Source organism: Scyliorhinus torazame, chromosome 3 (assembly GCF_047496885.1).
Source record: "Scyliorhinus torazame isolate Kashiwa2021f chromosome 3, sScyTor2.1, whole genome shotgun sequence".
NCBI lineage: Eukaryota > Metazoa > Chordata > Chondrichthyes > Carcharhiniformes > Scyliorhinidae > Scyliorhinus > Scyliorhinus torazame.
The window spans coordinates 161,258,978-161,274,656 of NC_092709.1; the positions used below are offsets into that span (position 1 = coordinate 161,258,978).

Here is a 15,679-nt window from a genome sequence, read left to right on the forward strand (position 1 = left end):
TTACTCTTTTCCAAAATCTGGCTATCTGCTCCTCTATCTCCCGCTGGCTGTTGGGAGGCCTGTAGTAAACCCCCAACATTGTGACTGCACCCTTCTTATTCCTGATCTCTACCCATATAGCCTCACTGCCCTCTGAGGTGTCCTCCCGTAGTACAACTGTGATATTCTCCTTAACCAGTAGCGCAACTCCGCCTCCCCTTTTACACCCCCCTCTATCCCGCCTGAAACATCTAAATCCTGGAACGTTTAGCTGCCAATCCTGCCCTTCCCTCAACCAGGTCTCTGTAATGGCAATAACATCAGAGTTCCAAGTACTAATCCAAGCTCTAAGTTCATCTACCTTACCCGTAATACTTCTTGCATTAAAACATATGCACTTCAGGCCACCAGATCCGCTGTGTTCAGCAACTTCTCCCTGTCTGCTCTTCCTCAGAGCCACACTGTTCACCCTCAATGCTCTCAACCGTCTGACCTATTGCTCCCGTGCCCACCCCCCTGCCATACTAGTTTAAACCCTCCCGTGTGACACTAGCAAACCTCGCGGCCAGGATATTTATGCCTCTCCAGTTTAGATGCAATCTGTCCTTTTATAGGTCACACCTGCCCCGGAAGAGCTCCCAGTGGTCCAGATAACGGAAACCCTCCCTCCTACACCAGCTGTTTAGTCACGTGTTTAGCTGCTCTATCTTCCTATTTCTAGCCTCACTGGCACGTGGCACAGGGAGTAATCCCGAGATTACAACCCTAGAGGTCCTGTCTTTAACTTTCTGCCTAGCTCCATGAACTCCTCCTGCAGGACCTCATGCACCTTCCTGCCTATGTCGTTAGTACCAATATGTACAACGACCTCTGCCTGTTTGCCCTCCCCCTTCAGGATGCCCTCTACCCACTCAGAGTTCATCACTGAATGCCTGGTCCGTGACCTAGCTGTACTACCGGCAATAACCACCATTCTTGGTGGTATTGTTGGTATTGGAGGGATGCCTTCTATGAGGTGGAACTTCCTCCTGGAGAGGGGTAAAAGTCTCTGTTGGCCAAGGGATTAAGGTGGGGTGAGCTGGCCGACTTGAGGCAGGCTCATCCTTGGCATTTACACTGTGATATGAGGAGGCCGTCCTCAAGTGTTTTTACATGTATATATTACTCAGCACTCTATGTCTGTAGGTCGTGGTTGATACCATTGTTTCTTTCCATTTCATGGATTTCATTTAGCAATAAAACAATGCCGCATTCAGTCATTTTAACGACCTCCTTTTTATGTAACACCAAAAGGGAGCCATCAACAATAGTACCCATTTGGGCACTACTTTCGTTGGAAGAAATGAATTCATAATAGCCTGAAAAATGTGAAATATTACTCTTGAAATGTGTGATATATGATGGAAGACAGAAAAATAAGAACTGCATCTGTTATGGTGGGAAATGGACGTCTTTTTGTTTACTTTAATGCACCTCATTATTCACAAGAAATGTTAACTTCATGGGTGAGAACGAAAGTTTAATCAAACTCAAGTGTCTGAGCAGCTTGTGATTGATCCTGCTAATTTCTGGTGCTGGTTTCACAATTATTCAACCAAATTGTCAGATTAAATTGCTGTATTAATTTTGAAAAAAAACTTTAAATTAGTTATTGCAAATGAAAAATATGTCAATACTTGGGTCTGATAACAATTGCTTGTCTCAAAAATCTGGACTGCAAGATATTTAGAGATTTTCCCAACTTTTCAAGTGTACGGGGAATGTCACCCACCTGGGTCACATGTTGGAAATAAATGGTCAGCTAATCCTGCAATCCTGCACTATCTGTGCCCATATTTCCAGTCCTTTCATGAGGTGAGCTTCCATATTGGGAGCACAAAAACAGAATTATCCTTTTGACTCGGACTTCCTTGTCTTTTCTTCATATGGACTCGGAACGTTGGGTGGAATTCTGTGGCCGTTCCCACCAGCGGAATTTTCCAGTCCCGCTGCAGTTAATGGACGTTTGAATGGCTTGTCACACTATCCGGCCACACCTCCCCCGCTAACTCTTCTCCTCTACACAGATGCTGCCAAACCTGCTGGGTTTTTCCTGCATTTTCTGGTTTTATTTGAGATTTCCAGCATCCACAGTATTTTGTCTTTATCCTTTCTTTATTTTTACTGAATGCTGAATGAGCCTGTAAATAAAATACTCGGCGTAATTTCTGCACAAAAACAGAGTCCCGCTTTGGGCATGTATAGCGGGGTCCTTTTCAGCTTATGCAGCGCTGAGAACAACCCAGATGAGATTCTTTTTTCTGGCCTCGGTCAGGAACGCTCCACCAAGGCCACACTTACCTAATTTTCTGCACTGATGAGCAGGAAAGGATTGGGGCGCCATTTTTAAATGCTGCCCTGATCTCTTGACCCCCCCTCGGACAGCATACTGTGGCCTCCAGACACCCAGTGTTCCAACTTACCACTTAGGGGGTCCTTGGCCCGCCCCCCACCCCACCTCTTAAGAGCGGGGCACCCATGGACCCAATCACTGTCAAGGGCAACTTGCCACCTGGGCACGTTAGCATTGCCAGCCTGGCATCCTGGCAGTGTCCCTGGCTGCAGAAAAAAGGACAAAAGACAAATAAAGGCTGCCAGAAAATTACTGAGTGAGTAAAAATGGCTGCAATAAATCTTCCAATCCCAACTTGGATAGTAATACGTGGGAAAACGGGCAGTTTTTCCAATTACAATAGCAAAACTATGAGATTGCAAGAGACTTAATTAACAAATTTGAGACAATAACCACTCTTCTAACATTGCTGAGGAGATCCTGCTCCAAAATGTGTAGCACCCTAAATCTAACAGACAAGCAAAGCAAAATACAACGGAGATGTTGAAAGCCTTGAATACACATTATGAACCCCAAATGAATGTTACATATGAACAATATATATTCAACGCAAGAGTTCAGAGTGAAAAGGATACCATTAAATGGTATATCATGGCAGTAAGGGCAGTTAGAAGAATCGTGTAACTTTGGACAGCCTAAGAAATGATCTAATTAAAGTCTTATGCGTGAGAAACTGGGACTAAAGAAGGCGATAGCTGTGTGTCGGACTGCAGAAGTTGTGAAACAACAGAACATATGTATGGTACAGCAAACCAGGAGATCCATTATACTTACCGGCAGTCCAAGCTTAAAGAGCTGAGCAATCGCGGACCATGACAGGGTGGAAATACTGAAGTGGACATTATGCACAGGAAAAGCAGGAATGTCCAGCAGGGGGAAAATAGCGTTTTAATTGCAAGAAGCAAAATCACTTTGCTCAGAAAAAAGCAAAACAGGCCAATAACAGATAGCCACTGGAAAGATTTCAGCAGACAAGTCTGATGAAGCAGCATGCCTGATACAACAGGTTGGTTCCTTCAAGTCTATAGGCAGGAAGTGGTTTATGACTGTTACAATGAGAGCCACAGAGGGAGAATATCAAGCAAACAAGAAATGTCAGATAGATACAGGTTTGTTATGCAACACAATGACCTTCACAGATCTGTGTTAAGTGGCTCAACACAGATGTGAAAATGAAAGCCACAAAGTAAGATTGAAGCTACATAATGGCACAATATTCATCCCGAGAAGATAACTAGTATGACAACTCAATGAAATGGCAAGAAGAAAAATATCGTGTTCAAAATCATAGACAGGGCACAATGGCCACTCATCTCAGCTGGAGCAAGTTTATAGCTTGGGTTGGTAACCTTGTACATGCCAACAGAGAAAGGGCAGAAAATGATCTGAGATAGAGGAAAACAAAAGACTCCAAGGCAGAAGACCCCAGAGAGCGGGAGCTAATATCCATGTATACCACAAGGTGGTTGCCAGCCACATCAGTAGAGTGAAATACATGAGCTGAAGATAGATGTTCTATAGGAAAATGTTCACATCAGAGCTGAACTGAAGAGTTAACAGGCACCACACTTTAGGAAGGAAGTGATTGCACTAGAGAGGGTGCATAGGAGATTCACCAGGATGTTGCCTGGGCTGGAGTGTTTCAGTCACCAAGAACAACTGGATAGGCTGGGGTTGATTTCTTTGGTGCAGAGAAGGCTGACGGGGAACCTGACTTAAGTGTATACAATTATGGGGAACATAAGGTGGATAGGAAGGTACAACTTCCCTTAGTAGAGGGGTCACTAACTAGGGGGCACAAATTTAATGTAATGGGCAGGAGGTTCAGAGGAGATGTGAGGGAAAACATTTTCATCCAGAAGGTGGTTGGAATCTGGAACTCACTGCCTGAAAGAGTGGTAGGGGCAGGAACCCTCACAACTTTTAAGAAGTATTTAGATGAGCACTTGGAATGCTGTAGCATACAAGGCTATGGTTCCAGATGATGGAAAATGGGATCAAAATGGGTGCTTGATGGTTGGCCTTGACGTAATGGGATGAAGGGCCTCTTTCCTTACTGTAAACTCTATGACTATGACTAAGATTCCAGCTGAGTGTACGCTGTTGTAAACACAATAAACTGAAGTCTTCAATGAACCAAGCTGGAACCAGGTGGCCGGTAGATCCCGGGAGAGGCCTACCTGGGATTCCCGACGGCCGTTATGCCTCGCAATATCTAACCAGATCGTGCGAGAAGTACCTATCTGGGTCCTGCCTACAAACCAGCCGTCCAACCAACTGAGCTAAACTGGGCCTGGTTAGTTCAGTTGGCTGGACGGCTGTTTCGAGATGTAAAATGAGGCCAACAGCACGGGTTCAATTCCCGTACTGACTGAGGTCATTCATGAAGGCCCCGCCTTCTCAATCTTGCTCCTCGCCTGAGGTGTGATAACCCTCAGGTTAAAGCACCACCTGTCAGCTCTCTCCCTCAAAAGGGGTAGGCAGCCTATGGTCATCTGGGACTTTGGAGACTTAGATTTACCTGTCTCCCCTCCGACAATGAAAAAATAATAAGAGCAAGCATAGCCATGGGAACAGATCTGAAATTTTGCAAATGGTAAAATATGCATTGCACAAAAAATAATCAACTTTCCCATCTATCTGCAAAATGAGGTATCAACAGCTAGTGATTTATATTTACATCCAGCAACTGAGCCCATTGGAAAATCCTGCACGAAGGCAACACAATTTTTCAGTAGCTCTTACTAACCTGCAATGGTTCAACACTATTCGTACTGTGAGGTAATCTGTGTGTTCAGCCTTTGGGTAAACCTTGTATTCTAACGTTGCATGATCTTCAAAGGCTTTTATGGACTGAAACAAGCCAACACCAGAAAGTTCCCTTTGATAAACTTTCTCTCTTTATTGTTGTGGACTGTTTTGTTTGTTTTACAAAATGTACACCTATTAATACACAAAGACACTGTCGTAAATCTTAGATGTAATGGGGCTGCACTGTTCCTCAATTTTTACATTGTGGATTAATCAGAGCAGCTTGTACATCCATATACCTGAAATAGCAATGTGTCTCCTACCTTATCGATCAAAGGTACTGGTTTATTCTAGTTAAGAAACCATGATGTAAAATGGATAGCATGTTACATTTCATTTGTCTCCTTTTTTTCTCCAACTTGTTCAATGCATTATTAAAATTACATTGAAATGGGCTATTGGATCATGTTTATTTAGTGTGCTGCTTATTGCATTTCCAAACGGTCTGCAACAAGTTAGAGGTGCTGCGCTACATAGCTACACACCCACTCACATGCAGACGTACCCACACACTCACGCATACACACACTCATACATATAACACACATGCACACCCATTCCATACACACACACACACATAAACATACACACTCATACACACCCACATGCACACTCATACACACCCACATCCATACACACCAACATACATACACGCTCATACACACCCATACACACTCATACACACACGCATACACACTCCTACGCACCCACACAGACTCATACACCCCCATACCCATACACACACATACACACCCACACACACACTCATACACACACACACACCCACACCCATACGCACACACCATACATACACCCCCCCCATAAAAACACACACACACCCATACATACATTGTGCAGGTCAAGGTTCGGAGGTGGAGGAGCAGTCTCTGTCAGGGAGAGAACCTGAGAACATCTAAGACACTCAGAAGGTAAATAAGTGATTTTTACTCATTTTTACTTTTATACCTTTTTCAAATTGTGTGTGTCGGGGGAAACTGAAGTGACATCACAGAAAAGCTGTGACCTGAGTGGCTGGTTGGGAATCTACACTAAATTTAAAAAATTAAGCATTGGTAACTAATTAAACATAATTACTTAATTATAATTTAGAGGGGTATCTAAGCCAGAGATCAGAGAGTACTATATTTAGCTTTCGCATTTCTATTAGAAATCTAGTGCTAGGAAACAGATAGTTAACAGTAACTTTGAAATTTAAAAAAATATATATTTAAAATGTTTTTTTAAAAATTTAAATGTTAATTAATTGACGCAATGTCAGTTAGAGGGGTGCAGTGCTCTGACTGTGAGATGTGGCTGTTCTGGGAGGCTTCCAGCGTCCCGGATGGCTTCATCTGCAGAAAGTGCACCCAACTGGAGCTCCTCACAGACCGCATGGTTCGGTTGGAGCAGCAATTGGATGCACTTAGGAGCATGCAGGGGGCGGAAAGCGTCATAGATCGCAGTTATGTAAATGTGGTCACACCCAAGGTGCAGGCAGAGAAATGGGTGACCGCCAGAAAGGGCAGGCAGTCAGTGCAGGAATCCCCTGTGGTTGTCCCCCTCTCGAATCGGGTGCTAATTTCTATTAGCATCTTGTTTCCCTGGGTTTCTGTGGCTATGACTCATCTTTCATTCTCACTCCACAGTATAAATATTTCCCACTTTCTGTCTTTATCTTTGACAAAGGGTCATCTGAACTCGAAACGTTAGCTCTTTTCTCTCCCTACAGATGCTGCCAGACCTGCTGAGATTTTCCAGCATTTTCTCTTTCGTTTCAGATTCCAGCATCCGCAATAATTTGCTTTTATAGATATACACACACTCTCATGCACACCCACCCATCCACACACTCCCATATACACACACATGCACACTCATATGCACAGAGACCCATATGCATGCACACTCATACACACCCGTCCATACACACACCCATACACAATCCATACAAATACACACAGACACATACCCACACACACTCCAATACACACACCCATACATGCACACAACCATATGCACACACCCATAACACACACATACACATTCCTGCCTATACACACACGCACCCATACACACGCACATACAAAATCTCTGCTTCTCATCCACAGTGGTGACATAGCCATAGACTTCGTTATCTTTCAGAAGTGTCAGAGCCTTAGTTTGGGAAAGCATGCATTCTACATGTGCAATTAACTCAAAAAGATATTAAAATAATAGACTCCATTCTTAATTTCATGACATGTATATGTTCATAACTCTAAAAAATATTTACTAGTTGAAAGCTTTACATCTGAACAAAGCTCGTTTGCATAATACATTATCTCAGCTGTTGCTGAGTTCAGTTTTAGTTGCAGTGGTTTCGTCACTGATCACAGTCACTCATCCTTCAATATAGAATCTGTGAAGTTGTCCATTAAAGTGCTTGATTGTTGCCGTTTTTAAATGATATTTTCGAAGAGCTGCATGGATTTCATGATATTTTCATCCTGTGCAGAAGAAAACAGAAGACAATGTAGTTTTGACCTGCGGCAGAAACTGTTGTGCATTGTGCAGTAAATCCAAGGGAACGAAACCTTGCCAGGTGAACCGTTAAAAGATATCTTCAGTTCATAGATCTCCTCCCTGTGGAATACTAACTCTACCCATTACAAATGTCTCCCCATTACAAATCCAGTCCAAGGTATTTCAGCCTTCAACTTCACTTTCTCGTACCTCCCTCAAACTGAATTAGTTGCTCTATAAAGAAGTACTCCTCCCTCTGTCTGAAGTTGCCCTTCACATCCTTGAAACTCTTCACCTGATCACTAAAATGGAGATCAATTTCTAGTCTGATAGATGTCTGGCAAACGCAGTTGTGAGTGCAAGTACCAAGAACTTCTTCCGAGTAGCATGGTAGAGGCCCAGCCCGTCATAATTTGAATGAATGAATCATCATGAAAAGAGTGACCATCTTCCTGACCATAGCTTGGACATTCATCATATCCAAGTGAACAGTCTTTTCACCAGGACTTGAAGTTATATCAATTGTAGGCACCTTGTATTTTCGAATAAAGTTTCATTTATGCACCACAGATATTTCAGATGATATAAAAATGATTTAGGGGCACTATGTTTTAAGAGTATACATAGTAGATATGTAAATACCCATGTCTAAATCAGTAGAGTACTACCAGCACTAGACTCTTCACATGGAGAAACTCGACAAAGTGAAAACACTTTTGCAGTGAGCACAGTAGTTCTCATTTTTAATTGAACAATGGCCAACATATTTATTATTTTTAATCAATTTTTAACATCAAACCAGGAATAAAGAGAACAAAAAAATTGTCAATAACTAGCTTGCCTTAAGTCAATGCTATCAAAATAATCAACTATGGATATCTGGTGCTTGGCATCAAAGTATAGCTGGTTCTTAAAATGGAACCACTTGTTAACATATCAAGCTATTGTATTTTGCATCGGTAAGACCTCCTGATTTCACCTCTGTAACATTGCCTGACTCTGCCCCTGACTCAGCTCATTTGTTGTTGAAACCCTTATCCGCAACTTTGTCAACTCTAGACTTAGATATTCAAATGTCTTTGAAACCTACACTCCGTAAACTTGAGGTCATCCAAAACTCTGCTGCTTATGTCCCAACTCGCCGGAAGCTCAGTTCATCCATCACCCCTTTGCTGACTCCTGAATAAACAACACCCTGAACTTTAAAAATCTCAGCCTTGTTGTCAAATCAATGTTTGACCTTGCCCCTCCTTATCTCTGTGTTCTCTTCCAGCCCTAAACTGTCTGAAATCTTTGCACTCCAATGCTGGTCTCTTGAGAATCCATTGGCAGCTTTGCCATCAACTGGAAGGGCCTAATCCCAGGAATTCCTCCCTGAACTCTCCTGCCTTGCTTCTTATCTTCCACTGTTAAGTTAAACAAGTGCCAGGCAATAAACATTTCCAATAAGAGAGAATCCAAACAGTCTCCTTGATGTTCAATGGCATTACCATTACCGGATCCCCTCACCATCAACATATTGGCGATTACCATTGACCAGAATCTTAACTGGACCAGCCATATAAATACTGTTTATTTAGAATTGAGGAGTAGGAAAGTTATCCTCAAGAGTACTGTGTGCAGTTCTGGTCGCAATACGATAAAGAGGATATAAAGACATAGGAGAGGATGTAGGGAAGATTTACAAATGATCACAGGGGCAGCACTGTAGCACAAGTGGATAGCACTGTGGCTTCACAGCGCCATGGCCCCAGGTTCGAATCCCTGCTGGGTCACTGTCTGTGCGGAGTCTGCACGTTCTCCCCGTGTCTGCGTGGGTTTCCTCCGGGCGCTCTGGTTTCCTCCCACAGTCCAAAGACGTGCAGGTTAGGTGGATTGGCCTTGATAAATTGCCCATAGTGACTTAAAAAAAGGTGAGGAGGGATTATTGGGTTACGGGGATAGGGTGGAAGTGAGGGCTTAAGTGGGTCGGTGCAGACTCGATGGGCCCAATGGCATTCTGCACGATATGTTCTATGTCTATGTAATCACAGCAATGTGGGGTATACATTTGAGGGGAGGATTGAAAGGCTGAGTTTATTTTTTTCTTGAAAATAAATGGCTGAAGGATGATTGAGTAAAGATCTTTAAAATTATGGATACAAAGAGAATGTTTCCTCTTATGGAGAAGAGCATAACTAGAAGCCATCAATATAAGATAGTAATTGAGAAATCCAATAGGGAACTCAGAAGAAAATTCTTCACCCCAAAAGTGGTGAGAATGTGGAGCTCACTACCGCAGGGAGAGGTTGAAGTGTTGTAGACATTTAAGAGGAAGCTCGATAAGCATACAATGTGACAATGGTTACAATGGCAGATTTAGATGAGAATAGATATGGAGGAGGCATAAATGCAGTATAAACACTGGCATAGGCCGACTGGGCCGAATGACCTGTTTCTGTGCCATATGACCTATAGAAACTGTGTCTACAAGAACAGGTTAAAGGCTAAGATTTCTGCAATGAGTAACTCACCTCCTGATTCCCCAAAGCATGTCCACCATCTCCATGGCACAAGTTGTAATGGAATACTCTCCACTTGCCTGGATGACAGCAGCTCCAACAACACTCAAGAAGCTCAACACCATCCAGTACACAGCAGCCCACTTGGTTGTCACATCATCCACCACATTAAACATTCACGCTCTCCACCACCATGTATAGTGGCAGCCGTCTGTACCAGCTACAAGATGCAATGCCAAGCCTCTTTCGACAGAACCTTCCAAATGTTCTGTAGATAGTGGCATTTAGAACTAAGCCAGATGCTGTATGGGTTGGTTAGAACTTTCATTTTACTTTTTAAAAAAAGGGAAGGAATCTCTGTCCGTCGACATCAAAATCGGGAAAGGTGATTGGGCAGAGAATCAGGCGTGAGGCCAAAATCGTGCCTGGTGCCGGGCAACTGCCAAAATGCCATGCTCTAGTACCTCGACAACGGCGTCAATACATTCTACTCTGCATGAACAGTAAACGCCATCTGCATATCATTAGCAAGCCTGGTATTCTCCGGGAGCTCTGCAATGCTCTACCTCTGCTGGCAGGAATTATTGATGGCGGGTTTCACTTGTGGTTTCAAAATCAGGCCGATGAGGGAGATGTGTTATGTATTTGGAATAACACAAGCTGCCACTTGATGCAGTTTTGAGTAAAAGATGCTCCTGACTTTGAAGTGAGTTCATTGTGTTTTATTGAACTATTAGCACAGTTCTCAATGAGTTTGACTCTCTGCTAATCTAAATGTAGTAACTCAGTCTAACTGAACCAGCCTTGAGCGTCGATGTGCCAAAACAACATTTGGACCTGTTTAGCTTTAGGCCGTTGGCATGTACACGGCGGAATACCTTCTGGAGACGGGACATATGTTCTTCAAGGGTCGTGGACCATATGATGATGTCGCCCACGTACTCACGAACCCCTTCAATGCCTTCCATCATCTGCTCCATGATGCGATGGAATATCTCCGATGCCGAGATGATGCCAAATGGCATGCGATTGTAGCAGTATCTGCCAAAAGGCGTGTTGAAGGTGCAGAGCCTTCTGCTGGACTCTTGCAGCTGGATTTGCCAAAATCCCTGTGCTGCATCTAATTTGGTGAAGAAGCGCGCATTTGCCATCTCACTCGTGAGTTCCTCCCGGTTCAGGATGGGGTAGTGTTCCCGCATGATATTCTTATTGAGATCCTTGGGATCAATGCAGATGCGCAGGTCCCCCGAAGGCTTCTTGATGCATACCATCGAGCTGACCCAGTCAGTCGATTCGGTGACCTTGGATATGATGCCTTTTTGCTGAAGATCCTTGAGCTCTGCCTTCAGGCGCTCTCTCAGTGGAGCAGGGACTCGTCGTGGTGCGTGGACCACTGGCTTGGCATCAGGTCGGAGCAGAATCTTATATCGATACGGCAGTTTGCCAATCCCATTGAACACATCTGGATACTGGGCGAGGATGTCGTCGATGCCGGCCTGAAGATCCGCATGGGAGAATGTCGTGATGTAAACCCTTTGAATGAGGTTCAGCTGCTTGCAGGTGTGCGCACCTAGTAGGGATACCCTGTCCGGCTTAACAATTTCAAAGCGTAACTGTGCTTGTGTGTGTCGGCTGGATACCTGCAGATGGCAGGATCCCAATGCCGTGATGGCATTCCAGTTGTAATCCAGGAGCTTGCAGGCAGCTGGAAGGACCATGGGAGGCTTCTTAATTTGTTTGAAGTCTGCCTGTGAGAGGAGGTTGGCAGAGGCACCTGTGTCCAGCTTGAACTGGATGGGGCAGTGGTTGACCTTCATCGCTGCTCACCATTCGTCCTCGGAATCCATAGCTAGGATGGATTGGATTTGCGATGTGTCTGGTGTGGCATATTCACACGTTGTAATAATGCCCACACGGTAGGCGTTGTCCAGGCATTCATCATCTGGATCCGTTGCACGGCCGGATCAGAATCCTGTAGGCGTTGTTGCACACTCCGGATGCGCCATCATTGGAATTGGGAGCGCTGGCTCCTGACTGGTGATGCAGATCTGAACAGGGCTGCATAGTGGCCTTGCTTCCCGCAGTTTAAACAGAGTCTGCCTCTTGCAGGGCAGTGTTTTTTTAAATGGACAGTGCCACAGTTCGAATACGTCATGACGTCAGCGTCCTGACGCTCCGTGCGTCGTTGCACATGCGCAGTGCGGTTCGCAGACGTCTGCACCTGCGCAGTGCGCGTTTCGGCCGCTTCGTTATCCCGTTCGCATCGCGCATGCGTCGGGCCCCGGGAAGAGCGTGCAAAATGGCCGCTTTCACCAATGTTGAGGCGCTGCATCTGGGAGATGGCCTGCACACTCTCCGCCTCGTGGGAGACTAGTTTATCATTTTCTGCCGTTTTGTACTGGGAATAGCGATTTTCAGCATGCTCATGCACTGTGCATGTTACAATCGTGACTGGCTGGGTCATGTGCTTGATCTTCAGTAACTGCTCTCAGAGGATCAGAGTGAACTCCAAAAACGATTTGGTCTCTGATCATGGATTCAGTGATATCACCGAAGTTGCAGGATTGCGCTAGCAGTCTAACCTTAGTTAAATATGAGGTGAAGGATTCGTCTTTACCTTGCAATCGCTGCTTGAATATGTAGCGCTCGAAGATTTTGTTGGTGTCCACCTCACAGAGTCTGTCAAACTTGTCCAGGATGGTCTGAAGCTTTGTCTTTTCCTGGTCTTTGGCGAAGTGAAAGGAGTTGAATATTTCCAAGGTGTGATCACCCGCTGTGGTGAGGAAAAGAGCTATCTTCCATGCATCAGACGCACCATTGAGGTCTGATGCTTCAACGTAAAGCTGACATTTCTGCTTGAATGTCCGCCAGTTGGCACTGAGATTGCCGGAGGTCCTGAGCTGGTGAGGAGCCTGAATCTTTTCCATTGTGCCGGTATACATTCGCTGGTCATCACGGATCTTGCTGAGTTGAACTAACTAGATTGAATCCTGGTATCATGTTGTGTTATGTAATTTGGAATAACACAAGCTGCCACTTGATGCAGTTTTGAGTAAAATATGCTCCAGACTTTGAAATGAGTTCAATGTGTTTTATTGAACTATTAGCACAGTTCTCAATAAGTTCGACTCTCTGCTAATCTAAATGTAGTAACTCAGTCTAACTGAACCAGCCCAGCTCTAAGCCACGTGCTGGGGTGTGATGCTGAGGATACACCCTGTCTCACTCTGTAGATGTTGGTCTGTGGAAAGAGGCAGGGTGTGAGTGCCTCATCCCTTTTATAGTGAGATACCACCCCTGAGTGTCCTGACTGCTCATTGGTCGTGTCCTATTCTATGTGTTCATGAGCTGCATGTTTGCATATCATGACAGGAGAGGAGGGAGGACATGTAGAGGCATGACCGTGGGCTGCCAGACCACTGGCAGGGTTAGTTGGTGGTGATGGTGGGGTGAGGGGGGGACGGGGAACATCTGCAAGGCCCCTGATGCGAGGGGTGGGGGGGGGGGAGGAGACAGTGAGGGGTGACCCGCGGATGGTCCCTGGGACAGGGGCACCCAAGCATGGACTGCCATTGCTGCGGCCTGCAAAGCAGCCACCTTGCTGCACATCCACTGACCGCCCTCCGTAGCCCGTGGTTGGGCAGAGTGACACTGGCCGTATTGTGTATTGGTGCGCCAGGGCTGATGTGCATGGGGCGCTCTAATCACCTCCAGGCTCACCGACTAGGTGGCCTTGGTCAGCGACACAGGCACCCTGTCCCACCCCACGCCCCGCCCCCCCTGGCCACCAACCCTCTCCCTTGAACACCCTCCCTGTGTCACCCCTCCATTCCCCCTGCACCCACTCTGTGATTCCTACCTGCCTCACTATGGGTTGCAGGCCCTGGGTTGGCAGCAATAGTAGGTCTCGTCCATGGGATGGAGGATAATGACAACCCATTCTTGGATGAGCTCTGGTGCTCCCGCATCGTTGACAACATCTGACTTCTGCCCTCAGTAGCACTATCCACCATCCACCTGGGTGATTCCTGCATGCTGGCTGGCCATTCCATCACGTGGTCCCATGGGATGGAGAGGCAAGGGGATGGGGCACCGGAGCCGTGCGGTGAGCACTGGCTGAACCGGGGTCCCTGGCCCAAGCCCACCGTCCATCATTCCCCGCCCCCACCCCAGCGCTCCCTCTGTAGCCAGCCCAGCCCATCCCTCAAACCTGTCTGACAGAGCACAGAGGCTGGTTGAAACATTGTGAACATGTGTTTATTGTGCAGATCATCCATGCCCTAGCCCCTAATGCTATACTGTGTGCTGCATCCTTGCCAACCCTACTGGTGTCTATCTTTCTGGCCTTACAGGCTTCTGGGGCGACCGGGCCTGGATTGGCCTGGCTGCCATTCAGGTTTCCCAGGTGGCGTGGGACTGCACTCCCTGTGGTAGTGAGCCTGTTGCCTATTAGATGGGCCAGGGACAGGGTGGAGGGGGGGTGGGAGAGTCTGAGGCACTGTGGTGTTCCGGTACCTCATCTGCGAGAGTCAATGGCATCGGCACCATCACCTCCTCCTCTCACGTGGTGCCCGATGGCCCACGGGCTACTCCTTGGGATGGGGGTGTGAGTGGAGGTAACCCCTGAGGCGCCCCCACCAGCTGCCGCTGCCAGTCCATGAGGCCTGCTCCGTCTCGACCACAGTCTCAATGCTCAAGGCAATAGAGAACAGGGAGTGGGCCATCTCCCTCTGGGACTACCACATCACCCTGTGACAGTGCCACCATCTTCTGGGTCTGTGCCACATCAGCCAGTGACTGCATTACTCTCCTCTGGGTCTGTGCCACATCGCCAGCGCCCAGGCAAATCCAGCAATGCCCTTTGCCATGACCCGCTGTGACTGGCCCTGGTAAATAGCTTTCTGTGACAGGGCAACCCTATCCTAGGCCTCGGCCATTGCCCGCACAGAAGGCTCCAGATCTTGGACAACTTGCCCCATGACCGATACCTTCACCCCCAAGGCCTCCACCACGGATGTCACCAGGCAATCTTGGCCTGGGTGGCATGCATGGTCAGCACCAGCTGCTGCCAGTGTTGGGCTCCTCCAACTTCAGCTGCACTCGCTGAAAGGTTGCTGATAACCCCTCATGCAGTCCCTGGCACTGTGACTGCAGCTCCACTATCAATAGGACCGCCCTTTCCAGATGCCTGAAATCCATCTGGACGGCAGCTAGTTCCTGGGGTTGGGCCGCCCACCGACCGTCCACCCCCTCGGGGGTTCCTACCGCCTTCTGCTGTACCACAGCATGTGTGTGGTGCGTACCAGATGGTGCCCCAGGAGCATCTTCACGAAAGTGCCCAACTGAGGACCAAGGTGACTGTCTCTGGGTGGAGGAGGGTTCTGGACACCGGTGTGTTGGGAAGTCAGTGTTGCCCCCGGGCTGGTGTTCCAAGGTGTCTCAGGCTGCGGGTCAACGGTCCTTGGCTCTGTGTCCTCTTCCTCGCTGCTATCCA

The 15,679-nt window shown here is 46.6% G+C and overlaps 1 protein-coding gene across 3 annotated transcripts in view; it reads right to left on the reverse strand.

Annotated features, from left to right (window-relative positions):
• Positions 1–845: 845 nt before the first annotated feature.
• The window catches only part of kcnip4a (potassium voltage-gated channel interacting protein 4a), a 969,743-nt gene continuing 954,909 nt past the window's right edge, over positions 846–15,679 (reverse strand). For all 3 annotated transcript variants that reach the window (XM_072496485.1, XM_072496484.1, XM_072496483.1), the window contains exon 8: positions 846–7,668. In XM_072496485.1, coding sequence (XP_072352586.1) covers positions 7,621–7,668 — 48 coding nt within the window. In that variant the 3' untranslated portion in view covers positions 846–7,620. The remainder of the gene's footprint in view (positions 7,669–15,679) is intronic.